Below are 23,819 nucleotides of genomic sequence, written 5' to 3'. Positions count from 1 at the left end.
TGAGAGCGAAAATCGCGTGATAGGTAAATCGTATGATAGTGCCAGCAGTTGATCAGTCCATGCCAGGAGCGTTGTCGTCAGTGTAACAGCAACAACCATGGACGGAAAATGTTGTACCTGCAGAGCGCCTGTTAATATTGCTGTGATAAAGTATTGTAAGTCTGTCATTGTGTATGTCAGTCCGTGTATCTTAGTCTGTGAATATCTTATCTTGCTCATATGCCAACTGTATACAGAGCCCTTGAGAGTCTAGGTTCGAATCCCGCTCTTGCTCTTTCTCCCAAACTGAGTTTCTACTCATTCAAGTGAGGGACTAGGGCTCTGCCGATCGGGGCTTGACCCCGGGGGCCGGTTCGGTAGCCGGAAAGGCCTGGTCCTGATGCCTGAAACAGATGATGCCCCCCCCATCCCCCACCCCCCGGGCCCACCATCTTTCTACCCCCTCCATCCCATCACCAAGGGAGGTGGGTCATGCTGCTGCGCTCCTCCCCATTATGGTGTCAGAATGGTCAACGTGATGACCGTGGACTCCTAACAGGACGAAGAAGAAGATGATAAACAGAGATCCCATGGGCAGCACTCACTTGGCGCACTGAAAAAGAATCCACGGCAAAAAGAGTGACGTCCTGGCCAAATTTTGTAGCAGAAGTCCACTCTGATAGGTAAACAAATATGCATGCACTCGAGGCCTGACTAAGCACGTTGGGTTAGGCTGCTGGTCAGGCATCCCCCGAGTAGATTTGGTGTAGCGCATATGGATTTGTTCGAACGCAGTCACACCTTGAGAAACTTGAACTGCATCTCCCCCCCCCCCCCCACACCCCCCTCCTCCTCTGCCTCTCTGCCTCTGTCTCTGTCTCTATGCATCTCTGTCTGTGTGTCTTTCTCTCTCCTTTGTGTAATTCCACTGTTGATGACAAAATTCAGTTTGTTTTATTCAAAAACTTATGAGGATTCATGGAATATGTGTACAATATTGTAAAAAGAAAAAGACCTGTTTCAGAGGATGACTATAAGCAGAAAAATCAGTTTCACTACTTTCAGATATTTGATTTGGAATATAAGGGGTAAAATAGTGCTCACAGTTAAGAGTTGTTCCCATGCTTGGTAACATAGGTCTAAAATTTCATGGGAGAACAGGGGTGGGGGTGGGGTGGGGGTTAAGGTGGGCCCCATCATCTGCACCGTTTCAGTGGCATTATTCCCACGCCGCTCATTTAAATTCCCCCATATACGGCCACACCCGGGTTCGTCCGACAGATTTCCAGCGTCGGCAGTCTGCAGAGAACCATCAATGTTAGGTCGCCAGGAGGTCACACACCAGAGGAGACCCTGCAGTGCTGCTGAGTCACTTCAGTGGTGTTCAGTGGTGCCTGTTCTGTTTTAACATACTTAGGACACCACCTACTAAGCCCCCTACTAACAACAATAATGGCTTAGTCGTGGAGCCAGACTGAGTGAGTGTCCATCCCAGAGTGGAGACCGCCACCACGTCCCTCCAACAAGAGTCCCCCATGAATCTGCCAACACTGAAGACACTGACAGGACTCACCCCAAGCACAGAAGTGGAGGGGTATCGAAACTGAGGTCACCATGAGAGCAGGGCATGAAAGGCCACAGACTTTGAGACTGTTTTGGCCTAGAGAGTCTTAATTTACTTTCATTGATGAATGTTATTTTAATTACACATACTTAACCGTGACCCACTAGTGCAAACTCATCAGACCCCTGCCGGAGTCTGCACTAGTGGGTCACAGTAAGTATATTACTTGAACATAATTTTAGGTAGAAAATTTCCTTTAATGTACATTTGCAACAGTTGTAACTCATATGATTTTGAACCACTGTGCTTCAGATCTGTAAAACTGTTGATAACTGAAGTAGCTTTTCTTCAGATCAGTGCAATGAAATTTTGATCTAATGTGGTCTTGAACTCATATAGAATGTTATTATGTGTCATATCTATCAAAAGTTAACAAATATATTATCTTCAACTGTTCAGTTTACTCACGATTACCCCATTTTAATCTGTCTCTCTGTTGTTTACATTCCCTCACTTTGCTTTTATAAAAATGTTATTTTTTACATGTTTCAGGGGGGAAACGAAATGAGGAACTGATACTACCACAAAATTCTTCATTAAGTGTTACTCTTGGTATGAATGAGGTAATTCCATTTTTGCAGAAGTTATGTCTGCTTTAAATGATTGATAATGATATATTAACTCAGTAAATTTATGTATATCATGCAAATGATGTTTTTTTTTTTAAAAAGTGTTGCTATTGACAAAATAGCAAATTGTGAATGTGTGTGTGTGCGTGTGCATGCGTTGATGTGTGTGTGTGTGTGCATGTGTGTGCGTGTGTGTGAGTGTGTCACTGTGTGTGTGTGTGTGTGTGTGTGTGTGTGTGTGTGAGCAGCTTTTTTTTTTTCTTCATAGGATTGAAGGTAGCTTTTCAGAGTCAAAGTAAAAAGCGGAAACAAATTTTGAAGTTGATGTTAGTGTAACAGGTGGAGGTCTTCCAATTTAGTATCGCTGAAACCACCTCAGCTACAGAGCTTGATCAGAACAGAGGGTTATGTGTAGCGTAGATTAACCCCTTGACTGCTGAACCTTGCAGAAGTGAGATGAATGTGTTGAATGAATTTGAAATGCACTTTCTGTTTTCTGTGCGCTTATCAGTGATGTCACTGATTAGCTGAACAAAAGTATTGCAATCTCAGGCAAAAGAAGTTCCAACGAAGAATGATGACTGACATCCTGACCCGTAAGCTCTGTCCCATCTCATTTGGGATGGGAGCTCTTCATTGACAAGCTTACTTATCTGCATTGAAGGGGTTAATAGATTGCACACACACACACACACACACACACACACACACACACACACACACACACACACACAAAAACCACTGCATTATGATGAAAAGTCAAGTGCATGCATGGGAAAAAAAACATATTTTGCCATGTAAACAAAACATGCACTCCAAAATTCACAGGTTCAGAGAAAAATCATCCCAAAAGTTCCAGCCTATGACAGTTAGAGCTATGCCTGCCACCACACAGTAGCATCTTATCCCACCCCTCACATTTGTTAGACATTCAATCTTTAAGTAAGTGGAAAGACATTCTTGATAAACATGATTAAATAATTTGCTTTGATAGATCTGTCTATTTTTGGTTTTCAGCTTCATGCAAAAACATCTGTGGCAGTAAGCAGCAAATGATAAACATGATTAAATAATTTGCTTTGATAGATCTGTCTATTTTTGGTTTTCAGCTTCATGCAAAAACATCTGTGGCAGTAAGCAGCAAATTCACAGAGGACAGAATCTGGTTGAATGGCAAGTATGTTGATTGTGTTTCTGTGTGTCTGTATAAATTTGTATGTGTGTGTGTGTGTGTGCATTTGTGATTGTGTGTGTGTGTGTGTGTGTGTGTGTGTGTGTGCATTTGTGATTGTGTGAATGCATGTAGCTGATATGTGTATGTGGCTGTGAGTATATGTTCATCTGTCCATGTGTGCATGTTCATTTGTTTTCAGTTTACATCCTTCCACTACTGTATTTGTTAGATGCTTAAGAAAAGGGGAAACCTGGAAAGATTAGGTCTTAATGTGTACGTACAAGCAGCAGTAAGGTGTAGAGTGTGCTAGATTAACGAATGTGTAATAGGTGTGTTTGTGGTGTGTGTGTGCGAGCTTATATGTGTGTTTGTGTGCTTGTGTGCAGGCGTAAATGTTTCTGTATTTGTGTGTGTCTGTGTGCATGTTCATATGTGTATTGATGTGTGTGTGTGTGTGTGTGTGTGTGTGTGTGCACATGCTTGTTGATGTACATACTTATGTGTGCATGTGTGTGTGTGTGTGTTTGCTTTTATATTTTAAAAAAATGTATGCAGTTTGTGTCATTGGGTTCTTTTTTTGGTGCTGAAGGTTGATTCACATTCTGTTTATTTCAGGGAACAGTCAGTGAATAACCCCAGGATACAGAATGTCCTGAAAGAAAGTAAGTGTGAATGCACATGGAGGTGTCAACATGCTTATACATCGGCAAAATCGGATTTAACTCATTCTGCCCCATAGCTGCATGCCTACTACATCTCCACAGGACTAACAGTACATGAAACCACTGCAGTAAAAAGTAGGGTTGTTCACTAAAACAGTGAAAATCGATGGTGAATTGTTTTTATCAGTTAAATAAAGCTTCAAATTCATACTTCCAGAATCCTTAATCGGTTCAGATTAGAATACCAACTGTGCCAAGCAAGAATAAATGAAATTAGAATAGTGTGTTGGTATGAGAATACTTGTACCAGGTCCACAGGGGAAGTAATCATGGTACGAGTGAACTCGTACCTGGTGTACAATGAGTTAAGTGCATATTTGTATGTATGCATCCGTGTGTATATTGTGTGTGTGCGTGGTGTGTGTGTTTATCCCTTACATGCCATGTGGAACATGAAGCCCACTGCCAGAGATCCCCATTGCTGCCTATCTTGTGCTGTCTTAGCCAGCTTCCCCCATGCATAGCCCTTCCCCTTCAGTTTTCATGAAGTCCACTTTTGATTACTACACATGTTATGCCATGACCCCCACTGGAGCAGACTCCAGCAGGGGTCTGATTCCTGTCCAAAGCAAATTACTACTAGTCATTCGGATAAGACGATAAACCAAGGTCGTGTGTGCAATCATGCACATGGTGCACATGAAAGAACCCATGGCAAGAAAAGGGTTCTTGCTGGCAAAAAATTCTGTAGAAAAAATCCACTTTGATAGGAAAACAAATAAAACTGCAGGCTAAAAAAAAAGTGATAAAGAAAAAAGGGTGGCACTTTCAGTGTAGTGACATGCAGCCAGAGTTTCACACATAGAAATTTATTAACTGTGACAGAGTAATAGAACACAATACAATATAAGATAAGATAAGATAAGAAGATAAGAATAACTTTATTATCTCCACCTGGAGAAATTTGGTCAGGTGCATTATCACAACATAGACAAGTAAACAACATGGGGACCATAACTGTAAAAGCCAACAACAGCCCCAACAAATATTACGAAGATACAAATGTAAAAAATATCACATACATCGTTTCATACATACATCCACACACTGCAGGTAATAACTAGTATTCTTAATGTAAAAACAGAAAGAATTAAGAAACATTATTTGAATATAATTATAAACAATATGATACAATACTCTGGCAAAGCAGAGAAATCAAAAGTACCTGTGGCAGTTAGTAGCCTCTATTAGTATATATCACCTCTTTTGGGGATTGAGTTTGGCTGCCATCTGTCATATTTCCCATTTCCTGGCGTGCTTCATTCCTGCCATCACAGTTTTCATCTCTGGTTTTGGTTTGTGTGAGATACAGAGTGTTTTACGCGATACAGTTTTCAGCCCTATGCCTGATCTCTTAACTCACTCAGTACGGCCAGTCCTCTTTTCTCCTCTACACAGACCCCTCGGATGTCCAGTGGGTGTCTGAATGACCCAACCTTTAGCTTCCGTCGTCAGAACTGTGGTATTCTTTGTCAACATTCACCTCTTCAGTATAAGAGCGTTCCGCTTGCAATATTTTGATGATGGTAATTGGGATGAAACGCTGTTAACGTCGTCTCTTTCGCCGTTCGTATGGAGAGAGTTAGCCCTGTGGGGCTGGATGATCTCACACTCCCTCTCTGTGTGTCTGCCTCTCTCTCACTCTCTGTCTGTCTCTCTGCCCTCCACCCTTTGACCTGTCTGGATTGGATGGCATGCCCCTACCAGGAGTGTAAGGCTCCAGCCAGCATAGACACCCTCCACCCCTCCAAACCCCCCCCCCCCCACCCCCACCACATCAAGATGGTGATACTGTGGGATGCCTTTGTATTTCAGTCAGTGTTCATTCATTAATTCATTAAGGCATCCTTGCTAAAGCGCATTTTCTTGAATTTCTATACACTTTCTGTGTTTGTTTGCACTCATTGATTAAAGAGCAGAACTGTGAAAATCGGATTGTAAATGATTCACTGAAGTCCTGAACAAAGAAAGGCAAGGCAAGGCAAGACATTTATTTAATGTTCTCACTGGGAGCATTGAAACATTACACACATGCATCTTTTACACAACCATACAAACTAAAAGAGTGATGTCAAAAGCTAAACTTCAGTTTCAGAGGGCGCTAGTCAGGGGGGCAAAGGGGAGGTTACCTACTTCCGGGAGGTTATCGGCCGTAGTTACTTTCATTTTCTCCGCATAGGCGGATAGTAGTTTGCACAGGACAGGAATGTCAGACCCCTGCCAGAGTCTGCACTAGTGGGTCACGGTAAGTATGTTATTTAAACGTAATTTTTAGATAGAAAATTTCCTTTTCAGTTTCTCAAGGAGGCGCCACTGGGTTCGCACAAATCCACATACTCTATAGTGCTACACCGCTTCTGCCAGGCAGATGCCTGACCAGCAGCATAACCCAACGCGCTTAGTCAGGCCTTGAGTGCATGCATATATATTTATGTACCTATCAGAGTGGATTTCTTCTTCAGAATTTTGCCAGAGGACAACACTCTCGTTGCCATGGGTTCTTTTTCAGTGTGGCAAGTACGTGCTGCACACAGGACCTTGATTTTATAGTTTCATCCCAGTGACTAGACTCTCAGTTCGATTTTCCAGTCAAACTTGGGAGAAAGAGAAAGAGCAGGATTCTTCTTCTTCTTCTTCTGCGTTCACTAATATGCACATGAGTGGGCTTTTACGTGCATGACCATTTTTACCCCGCCATGTAGGCAGCCATACTCCGTTTTCAGGGGTGTGCATGCTGGGTATGTTCTTGTTTCCATAACCCACCAAACGCTGACATGGATTACAGGATCTTTAACGTGCGTATTTGATCTTCTGTTTGCATATACACACGAAGGGGGTTCAGGCACTAGCAGGTCTGCACATATGTTGACCTGGGAGAACGTAAAAATCTCTACCCTTTACCCACCAGGCGCCGTCACCGTGATTCGAACCCGGGACCCTCAGATTGACAGTCCAACGCTTTAACCACTCGGCTATTGCGCCCGTCAAGAGCAGGATTCAAACCCAGACCCTCACAGACTATGGATTGGCAGATGAGCGCCTTAACCATTCTGCCACCTTCCTCAGTCCAAAACCTAAGAAATAAAAAAGCCCACTTGAGCAAACAAACGGGTTAATACATGCCTTATGTCTAAGGAGTTGCAGTGGCTGGAACGCCTGCATCAGAGTTTTGTTTGATGGATTTTTATATCCATGGCTGTTCTACTTTCAGTTCGTCGACGGTATTCTGAGAAAAACGGAAGCATGGGTGACGGTGTCCATCTGAAAGTGCACATGTGCTCAGAGAACAACTTTCCCACTGCCGCTGGTCTCGCTTCTTCTGCTGCAGGTTACGCCTGCATGGGTATGTGTTTTTGTGTTGCTTGTTTTTAAAGCGAAATGAATGCATGGACATTCAAAAACTGTGCACTCTCTCTTATGGAGTGATGGCCTAGAGGTAACGCGTCCGCCTTGGAAGCGAGAGAATCTGAGTGCGCTGGTTCGAATCACGGTTCAGCCGCCAATATTTTCTCCCCCTCCACTAGACCTTGAGTGGTGGTCTGGGCGCTAGTCATTCGGACGAGACGATAAACCGAGGTCCCGTGTGCAACATGCATTTAGCGCACGTAAAAGAACCCACGGCAAGAAAAACGGTTGTTCCTGGCAAAATTCTGTAGAAAAATCCACTTCGATAGGAAAAACAAATAAAACTACAAGCAGGAAAAAATACAAAAAAATGGGTGGCGCTGTAGTGTAGCGACACGCTGTCCCTGGGGAGAGCACCCCAAATTTCACACAGAGAAATCTGATGTGATAAAAAGAAATACAAATACAAATATATTCAGTTTCTGCTGCAGGTTACGCCTGCATGGGTATGTGCTTGGTCGGGGGGCAAAGGTTAGTCATTGTTCAATTGCCCAGGAAACTGGCTGCATCTGTCAAGCTTTGTTACAGTGCGATAAATGGTCCTTTTGACATGACCCTTGATGTCGACTAAAGTCACCCATGGCGGTAAACTGTCTGGTCTGCTAAAGTCGCCTATGGTGGCAAAAGAGTAGATACAGATTTTTTTTTTTTTTTTAATTTCACTCTTTTGTTTTGAATTATTTATTGTAGTCCTAATCGGCAGATTGCATTTTAGCTCTGTGAGTGTAATGATTGAGGTGCATTTTTTGGGGGGGTATTAATTGTAATGTAATATTATGTAATTATGTATTCCTGTTGACTTTCCAACTAAATTTGTCATGCTGAAACTAAATCTCAGTTCAAATCAGGCCTCACAACACATCTGTAGAAATCTGCTTTCATGATGTTGGCGTGTGGTGTGGTGCAGTGTGTGCGTGTGTGTGTGTGTGTGGTGTGCAGTGTGTGTGTGTGTGTGTCTGTGTGTGTGCATGCACACTTGCTTTTTTACTGACACATTCTGTTTATCATGCTTCTAAGTCTTGGTTATTTTACAGGTACCCTGTGTTGTTAGTCTTTTTAACCATTGTTTTCCGATACTGATATTAATTTTTGGCGCTCTGGTCCCCTGTGCTAAGGAGTAGAGCACATTGTGAATATCAGATACCCATTCTTCTCTTATCCTCCTTCTTCTTCTTCTTTTCTTCTTCATCATCCTCCTCATCATCTACTTCTCCTTATTATTATTATCATTATATTTATTATCATTATTATTATGACTGTGACTGTGTTTTTGCTTTCAGTGTACACCCTGGCCAAACTCTATGGTGTGGAAGGGGATCTGTCTGGTATTGCAAGGTACTCTCCGGAGCACAAGTTTCTATCAATGCTTGAACACTGTCGTTTCTCAACCTCAGTGTCTCTCTCTCTCTGTTTCTCTGTCTCTGTCTCTTTCTCTCTGTCTGTTTGTCTCTCTCCCTCTCTCTCTTTGTGTGACCTTCGCCAAAAACTTATTCAACCGAAATATTATAGAGATCCGTCTAATTTTAGGTTCAATTTACTCATGTCTTCAAGACAGGAACATACTCTGTGTAACTTAGCCATATATATACATGAAGCATTGAAGAAATTATGTACAGTTATCTCGTGAATGTTGTTGAATATTTATGTTAACTATTTTTGGTTGATATTGTGTTAACTATTTTTTGGTTGATCTGAATTGTCTATTTACTGTGTCATGTCATTTTCTCATTATCATTTATCAGTGAATCCCCCTTCAGTAAGGGGCTCTGGCCTTATCTGAATAAAAAGTTCGATCGTTTGTTCGTTCTCTCCTTCTCTCTCTCTCTTACACACCCTGTGTTGTATGGGTGTATTCAGATGTGTATATATATCATTAAATGTGTTTGTAGGGGTGTGTCAGGGTTTTTAGGCACATTTGGAATGGCAAATGTTTGGAGGGGAATATTAGCAAACGCATGTGTGTTGTGTGTGTCCGTTTTATTCATGCTTTTTTTTTTTAAATCAAGAAAGTATATATTTTTACCTTGTTGTGCATCTATCCATTTATGTATTTATCTATTTCCATTTTTTTTTGATTTTTTTTTTTTTTTTTTAATCTTTCATGTGTTCCTATATTTATTTACATTTTACATGAGTATGTCTGTCTTTGTCATTCACCATACCGACTATTCTAATATTCATTATTTATTTATCATCCATCAAAGTCATCACTTGTTAAGAATGAGAGTTATTATATTGATGTGCATTATCATTGCATTATGATTGTTGTTATTCATAATGTTGTTGTTGTAGCTGGCACCTTCAGACAGGGATCGTGAAAGCATGTATATATATGTGTGTATGTATGCATGTGGAAGAAGCCCGAAACAGATAACAAATCATAATAATGATGATGATAATGAATAAGATTGGTGTTTGTGTCATCACTATTAGACAGGGATTGGAGAGTGCATGTCGCAGTATGTACAAAGGCTTTGTGCTGTGGGACAAGGGTGAAAACAACAGATGATTAATGATGATGATACTAATGATGATAATGATGACTATGATGATGGTGATTGGTGTTGGTGTCAAGACCGTCAGACAGGAATTGGAGAGTGCATGTCGCAGTATGTACAAAGGCTTTGTGCTGTGGGACAAGGGTGAAAGGAGAACAGATGATAAGTGATGATAATGATGATGATGATGATTGGTGTTGGTGTCATGACCGTCAGACAGGGATTGGAGAGTGCATGTCGCAGTATGTACGGAGATTTTGTGCTGCGAGACAAGGGTGAAAGGAACAGATAATGAATGATGATAATACTAATGATATTAATGATGATGATAATGATGATTATGATGATTGGTGTTGGTGTCCTCACTTTCAGACAGGGATCAGGAAGTGCATGTCGCAGTATGTACCGAGGTTTCATTCTGTGGGACCAGGGTGAAAAGAACAGGTAGTGAATGATGATAATGATGAAAATACTAATGATGATAATGATGATTGGTGTTGGTGTCCTCACTTTCGGACAGGGATCAGGAAGTGCATGTCGCAGTATGTACGGAGGCTTCGTTCTGTGGGACCAGGGTGAAAAGAACAGGTAGTGAATGATGATAATGATGATAATACTAATGATGATAATGGTAATGATGATAATGAATTGTGTTGGTGTCCTCACTGCCAGACAGGGATCAGGAAGTGCATGTCGCAGTATGTACGGAGGCTTCGTTCTGTGGGACCAGGGTGAAAAGAACAGGTAGTGAATGATGATAATGATGATAATACTAATGATGATAATGATAATGATGATAATGAATTGTGTTGGTGTCCTCACTGCCAGACAGGGATCAGGAAGTGCATGTCACAGTATGTACGGAGGCTTCGTGCTGTGGGACCAGGGTGAAAAGAACAGGTAGTGAATGATGATAATGATGATAATACTAATGATGATAATGATGATGATGATTGGTGTTGGTGTCATGACCGTCAGACAGGGATTGGAGAGTGCATGTCGCAGTATGTACGGAGGCTTCATGCTGTGGGACAAGGGTGAAAAGGAGAGGTAGTGAATGATGATAATGATGATAATACTAATGATGATGATGATGATTGGTGTTGGTGTCGTCACTGCCAGACAGGGATCAGGAAGTGCATGTCGCAGTATGTACGGAGGCTTCGTTCTGTGGGACCAGGGTGAAAAGAACAGGTAGTGAATGATGATAATGATGAAAATACTAATGATGATAATGATGATGATGATTGGTGTTGGTGTCGTCACTGCCAGACAGGGATCAGGAAGTGCATGTCGCAGTATGTACGGAGGCTTCGTTCTGTGGGACCAGGGTGAAAAGAACAGGTAGTGAATGATGATAATGATGAAAATACTAATGATGATAATGATGATTGGTGTTGGTGTCCTCACTGCCAGACAGGGATCAGGAAGTGCTTGTCGCAGTATGTACGGAGGCTTCGTTCTGTGGGACCAGGGGGTAAAAGACGATGGCACAGACTCCTTGGCACGGCAGATCAAGCCTGCCAGCCACTGGCCCACTTTACGCGCTCTTATCCTTGTGGTGAGTCGACGAATTGAATTTTTCTTGTTCTGTTTATATTTTCTGTCTCTTTTTATTTCTCGTGTTATTTGGAAAGTAAACTGTGGAGAATGCTCCACCACACATATGTCATGAACAGTGGATAGATATATTAAAGAGAGCAAGTCGTACACGTAGATGCGTGTTCGTATTAGTGTGTGTGTGTGTGTTTCTCATGATCAAGAACTGTGAACTGTATCATTATTATTATTATTATTATTATTGTATGATATTTCTCTTTTGTCACAATAGATATCTCTGTGTGAAATTCAGGCTGTTCTCCCCAGGAAATGTGCTGTCACAACTGCAGTGCCACTCATGTTTGTTTTTTGTTTTTTTCTTCTTTTTTTCTGCTGCAGGTGCGTTTGTTTTCCTGTCAAAGTGGACTTTTCTGCAGAATTTTGCCAGGGGAAACCCTTTTGCAGCTGTGGGTTCTTTTCCGTGCAGTAAGTGCATGTTACACGTGGAACCTTGGTTTATGGTCTCATCAGAATGACGAATGTCCAGATCATCACTCAAGTTCTAGTGGAGAGAGAGAAAAACACTGGCATCTCAATTTCTGCGAATGAAATGAATGATGAATGACATGGATTCCTATCCTCGGTTAGAGACCAGTTTCTAAGGGTTTCACAAACACGGTGTCATTTGCACAACAGGCTGCCTACCTGGCAGCTGTCAGCGCTCATCATTCGTTTCCTGTGTCATTCAATCAGGTTTCAGTTACACACACATATACACACTCATACAGACTTGAAACATTTTACGTGTATGACTGTTTTTGTTCATTTACCCTGCCATTTAGGCAGCCATACTCCGTTTTCTGGGGTGTGCATGCTGGGTATGTTCTTGTTTCCATAACCCACCAAACACCAACATGGATTACAGGATCTTTGACATGCGTATTTGATCTTCTGCACGCGTATACACATGAAGGGGGTTCAGGCACAAGCAGGTCTGCACATGTGTTGACCTGGGAGATCAGAAAAATCTCCACCCTTTACCCACCAGGCGCCGTCACCGAGGTTCAAAGCCGGGACCCTCAGTTTGAAAGTTGACCACTCGGCTATTGCACCCATGTAGAGGAAATACTGTCATCTCAATTTCTGTGGTCAGGTGAGCGACCAGAAGAAGCAGGTGGGGTCTACAGAAGGCATGCAGACAACGGTGGAGACGAGCGAACTGATGAGTCATCGCATCGTCAAAGTGCCTCAGCACACAGAGGACATGATCCAGGCCATTGAGGAAAAGGATTTTGCCAGGTTCGCCCAAATCACCATGCAGGTGAGAATTAGTCTGGATGTGAAGATGAATGCATGATGCATAGTCAGTTGTGTCAAACTTAATGATGATCAGTACAGCAGAGGAGGCAACTGGTGTTCTTTCTTCTTCTTCTTCTTCTGCGTTCACTCATGCATGACCGTTTTTACCCCGCCATGTAGGCAGCCATACTCCGTTTTCGGGGGTGTGCATGCTGGGTATGTTCTTGTTTCCATAACCCACCGAACGCTGACATGGATTACAGGATCTTTAACGTGCGTATGTGATCTTCTGCTTGCATATACACACGAAGGGGGTTCAGGCACTGGCAGGTCTACACATATGTTGACCTGGGAGATCGGAAAAATCTCCACCCTTTACCCACCAGGCACCATCACCGTGATTCGAACCCGGGACCCTCAGATTGACAGTCCAACGCTTTAACCACTCGGCTATTGCGCCCGTCAACTGGTGTTCCGACTGTCTGGGCCAGAATTTGATTATCATGGAGAGTTTTCTTGCCCAAGTTGCATTCCCACTCTCTCGGGCCACAAGGGCTTCAGGACAGTAGACGTTGGGGATGGCCCCCAAAGGCCACCTAGTTCCCCCATGACACATGACTCAACAGAATACTCATGTTACTCATGACACAAAATGATACAACACAAAACTTATGATACTAATGACACATGACAAAGATGACACATTATGAACACAACATGACAAACACAGCACAACATGGTACTCATTACACATCATGACAACATGATAAACCTTACATAACATGACATGACACAGAATGATACTCATGACACATGATAAACATGACACAACATGACACTCGCAACACATGATAAACATGAAACAACATTATAATCATGATAAACACAATACAACATGATACTCAGACACAACACAATGAACATGGCGCAACATTATATTCATGACAAAAAATGGTAAACACGACACAACACGATGAACATGAAACAACATTATATTCATGACAAAACATGATAAACATGACACAACATGATACAGGTTCTAATGGTTTGTCGTTTCTTGTTTTACACGCACCTAACAGGAGAGCAACCAGTTCCATGCGGTGTGCCTGGACACCTACCCACCTGTGTTCTACCTGACCGACACCTCCAGGTGGATCATTCACCTGGTGCACGCCTACAACAAACTGTCTGGCACCGTCAAGGTGAGTGAGTGTTCGGTGGTGATTGAATGAATGAAGGATGATATGGATACCTATGTAGCGCCTGTTCTCTAAGCGCTTTGCAAACTCGGGCTAATTTCCATAACAGGCCGCCTACCTGGGTAGAGCTGACTGATGCTTGCCATTGGGCGCTCATCATTCGTTTCCAGTGTCATTCGATCAGATTTCAGGCACGTACACATGCACACTCAGACAGACATGCAACATTTTACGTGTATGACCGTTTTGTTTATTTACTCTGCCATGTAGGCAGTCACAATCCGTTTTCAGTTGTGTGCATGCTGGGTATGTTCTTGTTTCCATAATCCACCAAACACTGACATGGATTACAGGATCTTTAACGTGCATATTTGACCTTCTGTGTGCGTAAACACGAGAAGGGGGTTCAGGCACTAGCAGGTCTGCACATACGTTGACCGGGGAGATCAGAAAAATCTCCACCCTTTACCCACCAGGCGCCGTTACAGAGATTCGAATCCAGGACACTCAGATTGAAAGTCCAACACTTAACCACTCGGCTGTTGCGCCTGTCAGTGGTAGTGTGTGAGTGGATGGACAGGGAACCCGTGTCCAGAAGGCTGTGGCACGACAGAGATGCAGGAATCTGGTGAACAGTTCTTCCGTACAACCCCAGTGACTGTCTACAGAATTATCGGTGACGATGATAAGTTTTTTTGTGTGTGGCTGGATGGATGGCGAAACCATTTCCAGAGACCCAGGCTTTGGTACACAAGACACAACTATGTTATATCATTCCGTACTATGCCATACCATACTAAGTCATACAATACCAAACCATACCTTAATATACCATGTACCATACCATACCATACCATACCTTACCACACCATACCATGCCATACCATACTGCACCATACCATACCACACAATACCTTACTACACCATACCTTACCACACCATACCTTACCACACCATACCACACCACACCATACCATTCCATACCATACCATACCACACCATACCATACCATACTGCACCATACCACACCATACCACACCATACCATACTGCACCATACCTTACCACACCATACCACACCACACCATACCATTCCATACCATACCATACCACACCATACCATACCATACTGCACCATACCACACCATACCACACCATACCATACCATACCATACCATACCATACTGCACCATACCACACCATACCATACCATACCACACTCTCCCATACCATACTGCACCATACCACACCATACCACACCATACCATACCATACCATACCATACCATACCATACTGCACCATACCATACCATACCATACCATACTGCACCATACCATACCATACCATACCATACTGCACCATACCTTACCACACCATACCACACCACACCATACCATTCCATACCATACCATACCACACCATACCATACCATACTGCACCATACCACACCATACCACACCATACCATACCATACCATACCATACTGCACCATACCACACCATACCATACCATACCACACTCTCCCATACCATACTGCACCATACCACACCATACCACACCATACCATACCATACCATACCATACCATACTGCACCATACCATACCATACCATACCATACTGCACCATACCATACCATACCATACCATACTGCACCATACTGCACCATACCATACCATACCATACCATACCATACCATACTGCACCATACCATACCATACCATACCATACCATACCATACCACACCATACCATACTGCACCATACCACACCATACCATACTGCACCATACCACACCATACCACACCATACCATACCATACTGCACCATACCACACCATACCATACTGCACCATACCACACCATACTGCACCATACCACACCATACCATACTGCACCATACCATACCACACCATACTGCACCATACCACACCATACCACACCATACCATACTGCACCATACCACACCATGCCATACCACACCATACCACACCATACCATACTGCACCATACCACACCATACCATACTGCACCATACCACACCATACCACACCATACCATACTGCACCATACCACACCATGCCATACCACACCATACCACACCATACCATACTGCACCATACCACACCATACCATACCACACCATACCACACCATACCATACCACACCATACCATACTGCACCATACCATACCATACCACACCATACCATACTGCACCATACCATACTGCACCATACCATACCATACCACACCATACCATACCATACCATACCATACCACACCATACCACACCATACCATACTGCACCATACCATACCGCACCATACCACACCATACCATACCACACCATACCATACCATACCACACCATACCATACTGCACCATACCACACCATACCATATCATACCACACTGCACCATACCATACCACACCATACCTTACCCCACCATATCATACCACAGCATACCATACTACACCATACCTCACCACACCATACAGTACCATATCATACCACACAACACCATACCATACTGCACCATGCCATACCATACCATACTGCACCAAACTATACTTGCTTACTCCTCACTTCTTCCTGTTGTGTTTGACAGGTGGCCTACACGTTTGACGCCGGTCCCAACGCGTGCCTGTACCTCCTGGAAGAGGATGTGAACAGGGTTGTGGCACTGGTCCGTCACTTTTTCCCTCCCTCCACCGCTTCAGAAACGTTTGTGCGTGGAATGCCTGTCAAAGCTCTTGAACCTTCAGAGGTAACTGATACTTGGGTTTTTTTTGTTTGTTTGTTTGTTTGTCTGTTTTTGTTGCTCCATTGTGTGTGTGTGCGATTTCAGTGGTGTGGAATGCCTGTCGAAGTTCTGGAGCCTTCAGAAGTAACTGACTTTTTTTCTTCTTTTTTTGTTTTTGTTTGTATGTCTGTTTTTGTTGCTTCTTGTCTGCGCAGTTTCAGTGGCATTACTCTCATGCTGCACATTCAGAGCCCCACTCCCCCCCACCCTTCCCCCACCCCAACCCCACGCCCAGGGACGTTTGATTGATGATAATTTTTTTTTTTTTTTTTTTTTGCTGCCCCATTCATCTGCACCGTTTCAGTGGCATTACTCCCACGCCGCTCATTTAGATTCCCCCATACATTGCCACACCCGGATTCGTCCGACGCAGTTCCAGCATTGGCAGTCCATAGGGAACCATCGATGTTAGGTTGCCAGGATGATTGATGATACTTATGTAGCAGAGCCGATCCTCAGTCAGAGACCAAGCTCTAAGCGCTTCAAAAATGTGGAATCATCCTGCACGACAGTCACCTGAAAGCTGCCTTCAGCTGCTCATTATTTGTTTTCTGTTGTTCAGTCAGGCTTCAGTCACACATATACACACACAAGCACACACATTCTAAGCAATGAATAATGATTCAAAATCTTTTCAGTGGCTAATGAAATATTGGAAGAAAAGTCATCAATTACATTTTTTGGAATTAACTGTCTTATGCTCGGACAATGAACGAGTAGATGGCTTACAGTTATTTGCTTACCGCATATACATTTTATATTTTTAGAAAATTTTGTACAAAAGGCATTTAAACGAATTCTATACATTAGACTTGTAGTTTTCAGAAATTTTAAACTCCAGTCCAGTTGGTATCCTCCTTTGATGTATTACAATTAATGTTGTTATTTATATTTACATTGTTGTAGGTTAATACTTGTTGATATGCATATACATATTCTCCCCCCCCCCACCCCCCACCCCCATGACATCTCATTCAGTACACACCACAATCTCTTTAGACTTTTTCTTATAATAATCTACCTTTCCTCTGATACATACCATGAACACTTTTTTACACTAATATTCACATGCACTCCCTTTCCTTTGTCCACTACTTGACTCCTTTCCGTCTAAAAACACTTATAGTGAATAGACGTTAAACTGAAGATAAAAAAAAACCCACACACATAGTCACACAAGCACACATATACACACACATGGCAGTAGGTTGATCTAATGTTCTTGGTATTGGCAAGATATATTTGTCGTATCTAATTTTTTTTTTTAATGAAAAAAATAATATCAGAGTGCAGAAGACAGAATGTTTAAATCGACTTTATAATCTCTGTGATTCAAATGGTGGTTGTCAGCTGACTTGCGTAATTGGGACTCCACTTTATAATAAGTTGGACTGAGAGAAAATATGCACTGAAGTCTGTTCTTTTTTCTGTATAAATATCTGCAGAACGAACGAAACAGCATCAACATACCACACAGTGAAGGAGCGATCAAGTACATCATTCACACAGAGGTAAGTCACAACAAATCTGATGTGCCATTGTTTGAAACACACTCACATGCACACGCATACACACATGCACACACACAAAATTGGGAGGGGGCGATAATAATTTATATGACTTGCATGTGGATTATAATGAAGAATATGGGAAGTTGTAGATTAAGTTTTACCAATGCATGTGCTTGACCATGAACACTATCAGTAGATTTTCTGTTGTGTTACTCCGTTGTCACAACAGATTTTTTTTTTTTTTTTTTTTTCGTGTGAAGTTCAGACTGCTTTTCTCCAGTAGAACCCGTAGTCTCCCATTTTCCTTCTGCATATGCATGTTTGCTTGCCTATGAAAGTAGATTGTAAAACAAAATTTTGCCAGAGGCAACTCCCTTGCTGCCATGGGTTCTTTCAGTTTGAGCTAAGTGCATGCTGCAAAGAACTCTCAGAGAACGGCTATACCTGGGGGAAACTGGCTGCGACAGCACAAGCAAGGCAGCAGTGATCTCTGGTGGTGGTGGCCTTGAGTGCCATTTGGAACAAAGAGGATTCAGTGCATGCTGCACACAGAACTTTGGTTTATCCCCCCCTCTCCCTGCCTCGCACTGGGACACCTCGGGAGGCGACGCTCGTACCCTTTTCCCCCCGGTCCCCTTCATGACCGTTTCACTGGTACGAGTGTTGCCTCCGCGATCAGCGTCTAAAGACGCATTGCCGCGGTCCCTATCGGGAGGAATCATGAGCTCCGAGCCTGGGAGAGTCTTGCCGAGTCTTAATCCCAGCCTCATGATTCCTGCCTTCGTGGGATGGCATACGAGGCATGGTACCCGCGCTTAGGCACCCAGCGAAAATCCGATCCCCAGCAGAGAAAGGAAAGACAGGATTGACTTGGAGGTAGAGAAAAACACACAGATCGAGGGGGCCGAGTCGAATCCAGTCCACAGAATGTAAGAATACAATAAATACAAGCCGCATGCAGCAAAATAAGGCCAAATGAGTACGCTTAATAGCCAAAAAAAGCGTAAGACGAGACAGAGCATAAACCTGACAAGATGGCGTGGAGAGCCTTGGCCAAAGGAATGATTCAGCGCTTATAGCTTTTAGAGGCGTTTGATTGGCTAAGAGTGGACCGGGCAAGACGGCTTGTCTTTTCACTGTTAGCCGCACGAAATTTGGCCAAGCAGAGCAAACCGATAGGCCTAGTTTGCATCAGTTTGACATGGTACAGTATATGACACCAAACTTTGGTTTACCATCTCACCCTTGCCATCACTGAAGCTGGAGTGGAGGGGGACTGTCTGATGCCTGCATTGAACCCAGGATCCTTGCTGCTTAGTTGAATATGCTGTCCAATGATGGCTACTACAGTTTTATTTGTTCTGAAAGTGCTTGTGTTGTTTTAACTCCTTCCTCTTTTTCTTCTCCTCATTGACAGTTCACACACGAGATCAGCCCTTGAGATAAATTGGGTGGTCTTCTGAAGTTTTCACAGGCCCATGAAGCTGGTCTTTTTTTTCTTTTTTTTTTTTCTTCTCCAGGGCTGCAACTCCCATGTTTGATCGTACATATGAGTGGGCTTCTACTTGCATGACAGTTTTTACCCTAACATGTAGACAGTAAGTTGGGTTTTTGTGTGTGTGTGTGAACCTGTTGTATGTCATTTATTATTGTGCAGGTTGGGGCAGGCCCTGAGGAACTGGATCCTGCAGAGAGTCTGCTCACCGCAGAAGGTCTACCAAAGACTCTGTCTGCTGCTTGTTAAATGTCTGCATCAGTAGATTTCTTTCCTTTTTTTTTTTTTTAAATGACCACCTGAATATTTTTCCTTCTTTATTTTTCTCCCTTTATTTAAACTCTTTGTTCAAGTTGGGTCAGTGAAGTAAAAAGTCTGTACTGTCAAATCATAATGATATACCATCAATTCAGGACATATTGTTTCCTTTTTTGATTAAGTCATTTGCATTTTAGGGAGCGAATGTGGGAATCGTGGTCATTTGAAACCTATGTCTCATTAACAAATGGAGAAAAATTATTTGGAATTTGTTTAGTCTCTTTATCCAAAAAGTGGAGTGATGGCCTAGAGGTAGCGCGTCCGCCTAGGAAGCGAGAGAATCTGAGCGCGCTGGTTCGAATCATGGCTCAGCCGCCGATATTTTCTCCCCCTCCACTAGACCTTGAGTGGTGGTCTGGATGCTAGTCATTCGGATGAGACGATAAACTGAGGTCCCGTCTGCAGCATGCACCTAGCGGACGTAAAAGAACCCACGGCAACAAAAGGGTTGTTCCTGGCAAAATTCTGTAGAAAAGTCCACTTCGATAGGAAAAACAAATAAAACTGCACGCAGGAAAAAATACCAAAAAATGGGTGGCGCTGTAATGTAGCGACGCACTCTCCCTGGGGAGAGCAGCCCGAATTTCACACAGAGAAATCTGTTGTGATAAAAAGAAATACAAAAGAATGAAGAACTGTTAATGAATTTGTTCTTTTTGGACACTCTTTGGTAAAAAAAAAAAAAAAAAAAATTGCGTATCATAACAGCTTCCTTTCCTTTTTACATGCACACAAGCAAACATTCATACACATATCCATATTGTGTGCACTTGTGTGCACACTTACACACACTCACACACATATACGCACTGTGTGAAATATTACATACACACAAGCAAACATTCATACACATATCCACACTACGCACACACGCACACACATACAGATATATATGCACTGTGTGAAATATACCGCCGCAAACAGCATAGCACACCTTTTATTATTTTCTCAAAATCATATTGCACAATCATAACCCATTCTTGGCTGATTTGATGTGTAACAGCAGCATGTGATAAATTACAAGATTCTGTATCAATAATGTCCAGATCCATTCTTTCCCATGCTATTCTGATTGAAGAGCAACAGTCTATTAATCCACAGTGTAATTAATTAAACTAACATATTACATTCAGTGGAATTAACATAACAAGGAATCTATTTGTGCTAGTAGTTCAGTGCAATCTCCATATGGGACCTCCGTTTACCACCCACCCAAACGAGTACATTTAACAACTACACCACCTCTTACCATCTCATGGAAGGCAGTAAAGGGGTTGGGTGGGGAAGAAAGAAATACAGATTCTGTGTGATTCAGACCACAAGAAATACAGATTCTGTGCGATTCGAACCACAAGAAATACAGATTCTGTGTGATTCAAACCACAATACTGATTCTGTGTGATTCGAACAACAAGAAATACAGATTCTGTGTAATTTGAACCACAAGAAATACAGATTTTATAGATTCGAACCACAACAAGTACAGATTATGTGTGACTGAACCCCAAGAAATACAGATTTCAGCATGATCCAAACCTCAAGAAATACAAATTCTGTGTGATTTGAACCTCAAGAAACATACATTTTGTATGATTCAAACCACAAGCCTCTGATTTACTTATTTCGATATAAATTAATTTGATATGGATACATATATTATACAGCACCTATCCTCGGTCGGAGATCCAGCTCTAGGTGCTGGTGTCATTTGCACAACAGGCTGCCTACCTGGGTAGAGCCGACTGATGGCTGCCATTGGGCGCTCATCGTTCGTTTCCAGTGTCATTCAATTGAATTTCAGGCATGCACACATACACACTCAGACAGACATGTAACATTTTACATGTATAACTGTTTTGTTTGTTTACCCCACCATGTAGGCAGCCATACTCCGTTTTCAGGGGTGTGCATGCTGAGTTTGTTCTTGTTTCCATAACCCACCGAACGCTGACATGGATTACAGGATCTTTAACGTGTGTATTTGATCTTCTGCGTGCAAATACCCACAAAGGGGGTTCAGGCACTAGCAGGTCTGCACATATTTTCCAAGCATGTGCCTCATAAACCAGGTCACCACACCTCTGTCTCGGTCTACCAACACCAACAAACATCTGAACATGTCTAAGTCTTCACAACAGAAGCAATATAACACAAGAAACACTGAGCAGTCAGGTCTACAAAGATTGGCTCTTACACTAAAAAAAGCGAAAGCTGAGCTATTCAGCTTTCATTCTTAACAAGCTGACTTAATCAGCTTTCATTTTTAACAATGACTACTCAGCTTTCATTCTTAACAAACTGACATGTCAATTTTCATTCTTAAGCAGACCTACTCAGCTTTCATTCTTAATAACAAGCTGACCTATCAACTTTCATTCTTAAGCTGACCTATTAGCTTTCATTCTGAACAATAAGCTGACTTATCAAGCTGACTCATCAACTTTATCAACAAACTTACCTAAAAGCTTTTATTCTAAACTACAAGCTGTTCTCTTAATGTCCATTCAGTTTCAGTTTCACTCTAATTCACTTTCTCAAGGAGGCGTCACTGCGTTCGGACAAATCCATACACGCTACACCACATCTGTTGAGCAGATGCCTGACCAGCAGCATAACCCAACGCGCTTAGTCAGGCCTTGAGTGCATGCTTACATATTTGTGTACCTATGAAAGTGGATTTCATTTTACGTAATTTCGCCAGAGGACAACACTCTCGTTGCCATGGGTTCTTTTTCAGTGCGCCAAGTGCGTGCTGCACACGGGACCTCGGTTTATCGTCTCATCCGAAAGACTAGACGCTCAGTTTGATTTTCCAGTCAAACTTAGGAGAAAGGGCGAGAGCGGGATTCGAACCCACACCCTCACGGACTCTCTGTATTGGCAGCTGAGCGTCTTAACCATTCTGCCACCTTCCTCCTGTCCATTCATGATCTGCAACTCCCCTATGCTCACTCATATCTGCGTGTCTGCTTTTACTTGCGTTACCGTTTAGGGGTGTGCATGCCATTGCTGGGTTTTAATTCTGCGTATTTGATCTTTTGCATGTTCATGCACAAAAGAAGGGTTAAGGCACTAGTGGGTCTGCATTTGTGCTGATCTAGGGGACTGGGAAAATGCCCACCCTTAACCCTCCAGTCCCCGATACTGGGAACGAACCCAGGACCCTGAGAATTAGAGTCAAACACTTTGACCATTCAGCTATTGCGCTCGTCCGCCAAGGCAACCATCCTGAAATTCCTTTTGAACTTGCATCATTAGTCACAAAGCAGGGGAAGAATATAATGATGTTTCTTTTTTTTTCTCCTTTTTTTTGTGGACTTTTCAGGATGAGTTTGATATTCGATATTCCGGGCTAAGAAAGCTAGTTTTTGCAGTCTTTTTTGTGTGTGTTCATTGTTGTTTTTTCGCCTTTAGTTATGTGTCTCCTATCAAACACACAACCACTAATATACATGGAAAAAAACTGTTGCTCTCTGACAAAAACAACAACAACAACAAAATAGCGTTCATACTTTCACAATAATTGTACAATTCATAGGCAATCTGGTATTCAAACATTTTCACACACAACCTGAACAAACACTTCACAACAGTTGAATGATTAGTAAATCAACACTGCAGTGGATGGGGAAATTACTTTTTTTTTCATTTGGCAACCTACAAACTTGTCATTAAGCAGTGGCTTT

The 23,819-nt window shown here is 42.6% G+C and overlaps 1 protein-coding gene across 1 annotated transcript; it reads left to right on the top strand.

The window, feature by feature from the left end:
• LOC143285410 (diphosphomevalonate decarboxylase-like) lies at nt 1–23,619 on the top strand. Its single transcript, XM_076592663.1, has 12 exons — nt 1–155; nt 2,096–2,166; nt 3,282–3,349; nt 3,962–4,008; nt 7,280–7,411; nt 8,754–8,808; nt 11,388–11,532; nt 12,664–12,831; nt 13,889–14,011; nt 16,615–16,773; nt 18,255–18,320; nt 19,978–23,619. Exons 1-12 carry the CDS (start codon nt 98–100, stop codon nt 20,062–20,064), a joined length of 1,179 nt encoding a protein of 392 aa, XP_076448778.1. The 5' UTR covers nt 1–97; the 3' UTR covers nt 20,065–23,619.
• Nucleotides 23,620–23,819: the final 200 nt, after the last annotated feature.

This window comes from Babylonia areolata, chromosome 9, assembly GCF_041734735.1.
Source record: "Babylonia areolata isolate BAREFJ2019XMU chromosome 9, ASM4173473v1, whole genome shotgun sequence".
NCBI lineage: Eukaryota > Metazoa > Mollusca > Gastropoda > Neogastropoda > Buccinidae > Babylonia > Babylonia areolata.
The sequence above is the reverse complement of the archived record's forward strand: the minus strand, read 5'-3'. Positions and strand labels throughout refer to the sequence as shown.

Excerpts from the sequence above, each read along its gene's own strand:
- LOC143285410 (XM_076592663.1), top strand. The coding sequence starts at position 98 with ATGGACGGAAAATGTTGTACCTGCAGAGCGCCTGTTAATATTGCTGTG. Across the intron at positions 156-2,095 it reads TATTGCTGTGATAAAGTATT|GGGGGAAACGAAATGAGGAA; the intron begins GTAAGTCTGTCA and ends TACATGTTTCAG. Across the intron at positions 11,533-12,663 it reads TACGCGCTCTTATCCTTGTG|GTGAGCGACCAGAAGAAGCA; the intron begins GTGAGTCGACGA and ends TTCTGTGGTCAG.